This window comes from Emydura macquarii, unplaced genomic scaffold (genome assembly GCF_026122565.2).
Source record: "Emydura macquarii macquarii isolate MOO-44397 ecotype Brisbane River unplaced genomic scaffold, CSIRO-AGI_Emac_v2 contig_2205, whole genome shotgun sequence".
In the NCBI taxonomy this organism is placed as follows: domain Eukaryota; kingdom Metazoa; phylum Chordata; order Testudines; family Chelidae; genus Emydura; species Emydura macquarii.
Genome location: NW_027132342.1, coordinates 11,636,964 through 11,646,916, shown reverse-complemented (window position 1 = coordinate 11,646,916; position 9,953 = coordinate 11,636,964). Strand labels below are relative to the sequence as shown.

At 42.2% G+C, this 9,953-nt stretch overlaps 1 protein-coding gene across 3 annotated transcripts in view; it reads right to left on the bottom strand.

Moving 5' to 3' along the window:
• Positions 1 to 2,608: 2,608 nt before the first annotated feature.
• Positions 2,609 to 9,953, bottom strand: part of NUP50 (nucleoporin 50) — a 39,876-nt gene continuing 32,531 nt past the window's right edge. For all 3 annotated transcript variants that reach the window (XM_067559353.1, XM_067559355.1, XM_067559354.1), the window contains exon 8: positions 2,609 to 2,977. In XM_067559353.1, coding sequence (XP_067415454.1) covers positions 2,775 to 2,977 — 203 coding nt within the window. In that variant the 3' untranslated portion in view covers positions 2,609 to 2,774. The remainder of the gene's footprint in view (positions 2,978 to 9,953) is intronic.

Genomic DNA, 9,953 nt, shown 5'->3' with positions numbered 1-9,953 from the left:
ATGCTAAATAAGACAATATCTTATAACTAAGTATAAGCATATCACACTCTGATACAAGCTATATGATTAATGGTAATTCCCTAACAAACTTCCACTTTTACATTTGCTTTTAATTTGTTTTTAGAGCTTAATTTCTAGTTAAATTTTCATGCAAACAACAAAATCCCCAGGTTTTGTATTACAATCTGTAGACTAATACTAGAATCTACTTTTTAGGTTTCTCCCTCAATGTCCTGTGAACTATAAAAACCAAACCATTGTGTCACAACATTCATTTTTATAACCTTGGAAGGAAAATAATTTGTGCTGTACAACTGAACACCAGAAGTAAAAAAGTATATATTTAAGTTCTTCCTATCTCATAATTCAAATAACTGAAGAGTCAATATAAGATACACAGAACTTTTAATTAGACAGATCAATTTTACACTAGTCATATTAAAAAACTCAAACACTTTTCCCTGTTTATAATTTTGTTTTAAAGTGTCAACAGCAAAGATCCGTTGTAACAGAAACTTTGGATTAGGAGTTTAAATGAAAAACACTGTTTTTAACATGATTTAGACCCTAAGACATGTCATACAGGTACTTTTCTTTTTCAGGGAGACTTTATTGGATAACCTTATGTAAAAATGTGAGTATACACTTACCTATTTTTCTCTCTCTCCCTTGTGTGTTTCAATGCCATTTACTGATACCAACACATGCTTTAGCTAAAGAATAAGGTGTGCCACCTCGTTTACTCATTGTTTCCCTAACTATGAAAGAACATTTGTATGCTATTTGCTACCTGGGTATTATAGGATACAAAGTTTCCAGCATATTAGATTTTCCTTAAGTATCATCCATCTCATCCTCTTTCCTGCCCTCAACACCCCTACTCAAACATACAATCACAGTTTAAACAATTTTTAAACAACTCTTGCAATCACAGATACAGCAGGACCATTCATTAGCTAGCTTAAAGAATAAGCCAAAACATGCATGTTCATGTGCAAAAGTTCCAGATTTGACTCATTTCAGAGGCAAATCACTGAGGATTTCTGTGCAAAGGACGTGAAAAAAATAAAAATTCATTAGGAGAGGCTAATTTAACTATCTAACTTGTTTATTAGTCCATATTGCAAATTGATGGAAAGCACACTGTTACTACATATCTGTGCATGAGGAAGTAAACAAGTATCAAGCACAATACACCTTTAACAGTCTAATACACAATTGCTCTTTAAGTGCGAGGTGCATAATGAGTAATCTGCTTATCACAAAAGATTATTTCCCTCCGTGTTCAGTGACTTGCAGCCTATAAAATAATTTCTTCACTGAAATTTGTTTAAGACACTTCTCTAAAAACAAATGCAAAATTATTTCAGCCCTTGGCCCTTCAACCTGAGCCTGTAAAATTTATACACAATATTCTGATTTTCACTCCTAGAATTAACATGCAAACATTTAAGTTCTTATCTCTGAGCTATGTACCAGCATGACTTTAGAAAAAATTGAGGAAACTTACCCCCCACCACCATACACACACTCTTACTTTAGTGGCTAAATACAAAACCAAATGCAAAAAAGGCACCAATTTACATTTTAAAATGGGTATGTCTATACAGCATCCCAGCTCCCTTCCAGGTTAACACACTAAATGTTTTGCTCACACTTTGTTTCAGTAGTCCAAAAGATGTAACACTGCAGCCAATCCTACTGCTATATTTGATGCCAGGAAGTAGTATTCTGCTGCTTTACCACATCACAAAGACAAATATTTAATAGTATAATATTCAAGTTGACACACAGACTCTTGGATATATCAGGAGACGTTAACAGCACAAAGATTTTTAAAAACAACTTAATTTGATGCTCATGAGACATGCTTAGTAAATTGTATTAACAGATAGAGCATGTGTTTGCATTGCCCCATCTCTCCCACTACCCCGCTTCTGCTGCTATTGTGTCTGACCCATAACCTGGAGGGAATAGGGAAGAATATCTCTAGGAGAGAGTGAGTATTGGAGACTCCGCCCTTCGCCTCTATTCGGTACAGTCTGGTAGTGGATTGAGAACCACTACTCCTCCAGTTGTCTGTGTATATTATTGCATACCATTAGCTTGCTGTGACAGTAAGCAAAACAAACAGAATTGTTTGCAGCACAGCAAGACTACAGTCAAACAGGAATAATGCAAGCAAATCATTTTCTTTAAAGAATCACAGATGCAGTCTCTGAATCCCAGCAGTACATCAAATTTCTTACAAATTTAAAGAGAATCTACAGAGGCATTGTTATTCAGACACATAAATGTTCAGGTGACAATTGGAAAGATTAGATCCCTTACTAGAAGCAGGCAGACACTGATTTTATATTTAAAAAAAAAAAAAAAAATCTACTCAGTCCAAAAAGAGTTTCAAGAGTTAAACAATTTAGTCTCCTCCCTTCTCAAAAAAAGGAGATTGCTGCACTTCACCTTAAAGCCTGTGAGGAACCTCTGGTACCACATTTTGTCTCTGATTTCAGTCCATCCAGCAATCATTAATTTAGATGTACAAATTTTATCCAAATATGGTTCATATATTAGAAAGTCCAAAAAAGGAGGGAGGACAGATTGACACATGTTCAGTTAAAGCTTTTATTAGCCATCCTCACAAAAACTTTTCGGAATTCCTGTAACAGTTCTTAGAATGTCAGAATACAGAGTTAAGAAGTGTTCTAAGAAGTTAAAGAAAAAAAATGAGCAGCAGCAGTTTGGCAGCAATTTTTCAATATTTGTCTGCAATATGTTTAGGCCTCCTTTTTCTCCAGTAAAATTTTGTGCAACTCATCTGCATCCTCACTTGTTTTCACTCTTATTAACATAGTGACAGGGACGGTGGAGTTTTTTTCATCAAGTGGTGGATTGGGAACACAGACAATAAGAACGTTGTTTTTTCCTGTTCTTGTGCATGGCATCTTGGGCGGAATCAAGACATTCAACAGTATGTTACCTGTATTTGTGAGAAAAGAACATATTAGGTTAAAGAAATTAGCAAATTATTGGCATTGCAAGAAAAAGTTTATATTAGTAAACTTACAAAGCAGCAATTTAAGCTTTAGTATGGAATGAGAAATAATCACTCCCTCCCCCTCAAATTCCTCCTTCCCTCAACCATTTATATTTATATTCTCCCACCAGTAAGGATTGTGGCTATGCTTTTACTTCATGATCTCCTTGAGGGGAAGCAACAGTAAATTGGTATGGTCTGTTTCATTCTGATTATCCACTTGACAGAATACTGTGTACAAGTGGCAAAGCTTGCCGATCTGATCTACTACAGCTGCTAGAGATGTCTAATGGGAAGGAGACAAAGGAGGAAGTCACTCACCTTGTGCAGTAATGATGGTTCTTCATGATGTGTGTCCATGGAAGCTCCACTATAGATGTGTATGCGTCCATGCGCTGCTGATCGGAAAATTTTGGTAGCAGTGTCCATTGGGCCTGCACATATGCTACGACACTAGCCAGCGCACGTGGACTAACCATCCTCAGTTCCTTCTTCACCGTAGTCATAACAAGAACTCCAAAGTAGAAGGGAGGGTTGTGGCACACCCATAGGAACACACGTCTCAAAGAACCATCATTACTGCACAAAGTTGTCTCGTTAGGTTATGGATCTCCCAGGGTCAATAATGAGTTAGTTGGATAATACAACAAAATTTTATTAAGGAATATGGGGTACACACTGTAATACTTAGCTTAAACGATTATATATGCAACAAGCAAAAAAAAAAAGGCAAAGCAGTTACTTATTATATTTTACTACTAGGCACAGAAGGAATCGCATGTCATTCGTTACGGAAACGTAATTCGGGCCGGCTTGCGGTTCGGGCTCAGAGTACGGGAGCGGGAGAAGCGGGGCGGGTCCAGTTTGATCAGGCTGGCGTACGCTTTTTTAATTTGGGCATGGGGCGTACCCCTTTTTATACTAGAGAATGCGTCACAAATTTACTAGCTTTGGATTGGAGGAGGAATACACAATAGTACGTGCCAAACTATGACAAGGCATGTGGCCTTGGATGAAGCGACTATGGCACTGGGCACGGAGCCTGTTATTAGTGGGCAACAAAGGCCCCAGTTACAGAGACGGTTATCTGTGAACAACACAGACACTGGACATGTAGGCGGTGTTCCCATAATAGAGAATAGCAACATGGCACCTGGATGCCTATGGGAAAAACAACGGATGCAGCCTAATAAGGTCAGGTCACGGTTTTACTGTTTGCACCGAGCGGGCAGGAGGGCGAGGGGTGGGCATATGCTGGAAATTCTGCTGCAACAAAAGTGAGTAATTTCCTCTTCTTTGAATAGTGTCCATATGGTACTCCATTGTAGGTGAGTCCCAAGCAGTATCCCTGTTGGAAGGCTGGGACTTCTGAGTCGGGTCACTTACAGATGACAGTACAGTAGAGCAGAAGAGTCCCCAGAGGCAGAGTCCCCAGTGATTGCATAGTGCTCTACGAAAGTGTGGACTGACACCCATGTCCCTGGTCTGCAGATCTCTGAGATAGGGACAGCCTTGAAGGCAACAGATGGGAAAGTAATCTTGTGCAATGTGTACGGATTTAGTCTGGAGGGATCACATTGCAAATTTGGTAGCACTATCTGATACAATTCAAGAACCACTTAGAGGAGTCTTTGGGCTGATATTACGTAATTGCTATCAGGAAGGCCATTCTCATTGATAGGTATATTAGTGAATAGGTTCAAATGGGGACTTAGTCAGCCCTTTCAGTACCAGGTTTAGGTTCTACAGGCAGGTAGAAAGTAGAGGTTGAGGGAAGAGGTTTATTACACCCTTGAAGAACCTTTTAGTAATTGGGTGAGACAGCACTGAGTTTCCCTCTATGGGTTGGAGGAACACTGTAGTAGCTGCTAGATGGACCCTAAGAGAGCTTAAGGCTAGTTCCAATTTTTCTGACAGTCATAGCATATTCCAAAACATGTGGAAGTGTTGCTGATGGTGAGATTTGTTGGGATGTGCACCAAATCTGAAATCTTGACCATTTTTGCAGGTGAGTATATTGTGTGGAGGACTTTCTACTGTGTAATAGAACCTCTTGTACTTCCTTTGAGCATGAACTTTCTAGGTACTGGAACCAAGCAAGGACCATGCTTTGAGGTGAAGAATCCCCAATTTGGGATGTAGGGGTACATCTTTCAGCCTGTGAGAGGAGGCTTGGAAAAGTCAGAAGAGAGATCAGTGGGTATGGAGCAATCAGGATGACGTGAGCACTGTTATTTTTTGGCAGGACCTTCAGCAGAACAGGAAATGAGGGAAAAGCATAAAGAAGGTCCTTGTTCCAGGGGAGGAGAAGAGCTTTGCCTAGAATGTGTTGTCCCATTCCCATCCTGGAGCAGTAGTGTGGACACTTCTTATTCTGGTAAGTGGCGCATAGGTCTATGGACAGTGTTCCTCATCATGTGAACAGGTTGTGGCATACCAACAGGTGTATCTCCCACTCGTGATTGTACAGGAATTTGCAACTGAGGTGGTCTATCAAGTTGTGTGTGCCCGGCAGGTAGGCCGTGGACAAAGTGACATTGTGAGATATGCACCAGTTGCATAGTCTCTCTGCCTCCACGCATAGGTAGGGCAACCTTCCTTTCTCCCCCCCTCGGCCTGATGGCTGATGTAATACATGCAGGATATGCTGTCTGTTAGCAGAGTTATATACAAAGATCTTATCAGCAGAAGAAAATGGCCACAGGCATTCCTGATCGCTCTCAGTTCAAGGATACTGATATGTAGAGATCTCCATAGGTGACCACATGCCCTGCATCGTGAGACCATTTAAATGCATGCCCCACCCTGAGTGATGCATCGGTGGTAAGGAGTGGCAATGGTAGCATCTGAGAGAAGTGGATCCCTTTGCATGCATTGGGTATGTCCTTCCACCAGCCTAAGCAGTTTTTGATCCTGGTAGGTAGTGAAGGAGGTTTGTCCTGCCTGTCCCTGTTCGGTCTGTAAACTGAACTGAACTATAGATAGAGGCATCGCATCTGGCATCATGGCTGTGCCTGTCACCATATGCCCCAACAGATGGAGGCAGAGTTTGTCTGGTATTTGTGGACTGGGTTGAGCTGTGTCTATGAGTAAGGCCAGGGATAGGAAACTCTGTTGAGGTAAGAAGGTTTTGGCCTGTAGAATTGTTCACGTGTACCCCTATGAAATCCAGGCACTGCACTGGCGTGAGGATTGATTTCTGGGTATTGATCTGTAAGCCCAGTTCTGTAAACAAGTGACTGTAAACTAGTCTAGTGGTGTCGATGGCTCGACAAGCCTCCTGGAGTGATTGGGCTCTGAGACAAACATCCAGATATGGGTAGATCATTATCTCTTGCGAGTGTAAATGTGCGACTACCACTGAGAAAACGTTGGACAATACTCTTGGGGCCAGTAAGAGTCTGCTGGGGAGGACTTTGTATTGGTAATGGTCATATCCCAGAGTGAATCTGAGATACTGTCTGAGCCGGTAGGACCAAAATGTGAAAGTAAGCATCCTGTAGGAAGAGGGTCAAACCACTCTCCCTGTTCCAGTGATGGAATGATATCACTGACCATCTTGAACTTCTGAGTTTTGACAAACTTGTTGAGAGCACCGAGGTTCAACATGGGTCTGTCTCCAACCTCTCTTTCTTTTGGGCATTAGGAAGTAACGAGAGTAGAACCCCTTGTCTCGTGGATGTCAAGGTACTGGTTCCATTGCTCGTAACTGGAGGAGTCATCTATCTCCTGTCCTAGTAGACTCTTGTGAGAAGGGTCCCTAAAAAGGGATGGGGAATGGTGGATGGAGCATCTGGACTGGATGATCTTGAAGACCCATCTGTCCAACACTATGTGTTCCCATGTGCTGCAGAACACTGCCAAACTGTGGTCAAATGAGTGCATAATCGGACTGTTGTATGGAGTGGTCTTGCAGCACATCCACCTGCCTGTCTAACATGGTGCTTAGAGGCAGGAGGCTGAGTCGAAGATTGTGGAATGGACTGCTTGCGCTTTGGGAATTTTCCCTTTTTCCTCTGCAACTCATAATGGCACTGTGATGGGAGTTGAGTCGTCAACGACCTGCATTGGGATTGGAAGCTAAAGCATCTCTTTTGCGCTCATGTATAGATTCCCAGTGACCTGAGGGTGGCCCTGGAATCCTTCAAGGTATGGAGGGAGACGTCAGTCTTCTCAGAGAAGAGCTTTGCACCCTTGAAGGGGAGGTCTTCTTCTGTGGTCTGCACATCCTTTGGGGATCCCAACAAGTAGAGCCACAATGTCCACCTCATCACCACACCCTGGGAAATAGATCTAGCTGCCATGTCGGCAGGTCAAGGGGCAACTGTAACAATGTTTCTGCCACTCTTTGACCCTCCCTGAATGATGGCCTTGAAGGATTCCCAATGACTCTTTCTAGCAGTTTATTGATAATCATTCAGCTTATTGTAACTGGTGTAATTGTATTTTGCCATGAGCACCTGACAGTTGGCAATGCGAAATTGTAAGGTGGCTGAGGAATACGTCTTCCTGCCAAAGAGATCAAGGCGCTTTCAATCCCTGTTGTAGGGTGTTGACCTGGAATGACGACGTACACCATGGGAATTCATGACATCCACCATGACAGAATTGGGTGGCGGGTGGGAAAAAAGGAACTTCAATTCCTTTGCAGGGACATAATATTTCTTGGCCACAAACTTGCATGTTGGGGTTACCGATGCCAGGGTTTGCCACATCATTTTAGCCAGCTCTAAGATGGCTTCATTGATAGGGAGGGTGATCTTTGAGGAGGACGAAGAGTGGAGGATATCAAGGAGCTAGTGGTGTGTGTCCTTTACCTCCTCCAGTGGTATGTGGAGAATATCCTCTACTCTTTTCACCAGCTCCTGGAACAGACGGAAGTCATCTGCCATTGACAGGGCTGAAGGTATGACTGCTTCGTCTGGGAAATAGGAGGCTATGGCTTTAGGTGTTATGTACTCCTCAGTGTCCACCTCTTGTTCCTCCATTTCGTGAGGCTCTGAGCCCCTAGATGCCACGACCAAAGGAGCATGCCAGGAGGATTGTCAGGCAAGGCTTGACTCTTGCAAGGCAGGCTGCCAGTGCGCCACCTCTGTGGTGACATAGGGCCTAATGGAGGTGCCCATGGGTGGCTGTACCACGATGATGGTGGTGCCATTTGCAGGTACATTTTTGGACTTGTCTTTTGGTGCCAACGATTCAATGCCTGTGCCCAAAGGGTCTCTGGACCTATTAGCAGAACCAGATATCAACTGTCACAGTGAGGCATGGGTGCCGGATTGTGATCTCAGCACTGGTGATACCAAAGATACCAAGCAAAAGGGAGATCGCTTACAGCTACCCATAGACTCATTTAGGGGACTTCCCACTCTCTTTTTTGACCTGAGAGGAGTTCCACTTCCTCAACCCACTGTCTTTCAATATTTAAGGCTGTGGGAGAAAACTCATGTCTGCCAAAGAGTTGAGGTTGAAGAGCTGCTTCCATAAAGATAATTTTTGGAGAAGCTCTCTGTCCTTGTGGAAACTCGGCCGGACATGCTGGCAGAAGTACACTTTTGTTGGAATATGGCTCTCACCAATGCAACAGATGCACTGAGAGTGCTTGTCCATGACTGGAATCACCTCACTACAAGTGCGGCACTTCTTGAAGCCTGAGGAGCCAGGCATACCCTTGTCTGTGGATCTTCCCCCACTGGGGGTTGACAAAAGAATAAAATCCTTTTCTTTTTCTTCTCTCCCTTCTTTTTTTTTTTTTTTTTTTAAAAGGCAATGGCCAAAGAAAAACAAAGAAAGAGAAGAGGGATTTCAGAGGAAGCTAAAAATTAGCAACTGTAAAAGAGTTAATGATCCACGAACAGGGGCTCTAGCCAGGGGTGGTTGAAACGGAACTGAGGATGGTTAGCCCATGAGTGCTGGCTAGCCTCATGGCACAGCATGAGACAACACATGTGCGAGCTCAATGGACACTGCTACCGAAGTTCTCCCATAAGCAGCACAGGGACACAGACACACCTGCAGTGGAGCACCCAGAGGAACACTACCCAAAGAAAAATTTGTTCCCCAAATAATATCTATTCCTCTGCTATTTCTAAAACAATGCTTCACTAGTGATTCAGTAGAGAGGAAATTCATGGATATTTCATCAGATTCACTCTGCCACTGCCAAAAAGGCCTTAAATGGAAACGCTGACTCAGTGGGTATTAGACAAGTTTAGGTCCAAGGTTAGGCTTCTATTCTTTTGCCAGTAGAGACTGCGATGTGCAATCTGTGCTTTATAAACTACTCGGCTTACCCATAGAATATACATTAGGGCTCCAGGGGCCTACATCCCACCTCTTAGCCAAGGGTAAAATGTCAATGACTTGTTCAGGGGAAGGAAGGAAACATGAAACCCTTCCTCCAAAAAAGAACAGCAAAAATAAGAGGAATGGTGTTAGCCTACCTGTGCTCGTCACCTTTCTTTTTAAGAGGGTGAAGTGTCCCTATGACCAATTTAAACCTCATCTAAATGAGAAAATACAGTACACAAACCCAAATCTGAATGTTCACATTATGTCTACATAAACATAGCAACTACTATTCCAAGACATCAAGCATAGTCCTTAACCAATACAAAAAATTAGCACTACACATGCAGAAGCTGTTAATAACGTGACATGTGGTAGAATATAATTTTTTATAGTTAACTGTTCATTTATGCAACATCTGCTGGAAACAGAGTATCAATGAGTTATAAGTAACAGGCATAAATTAACATATTAAACTTTTTTTTTTTAAATCACCTTAATAATCACATTCAGAGTTAGGGCTGTATTAGAGTTGTTGCAAATTTAAACTCAGCACTCTGCCTGAACAAAAGATGCACACAATGTTTTCATAAACCTAGGAAATAATTCACAAAACATTAGTAGTACTGGA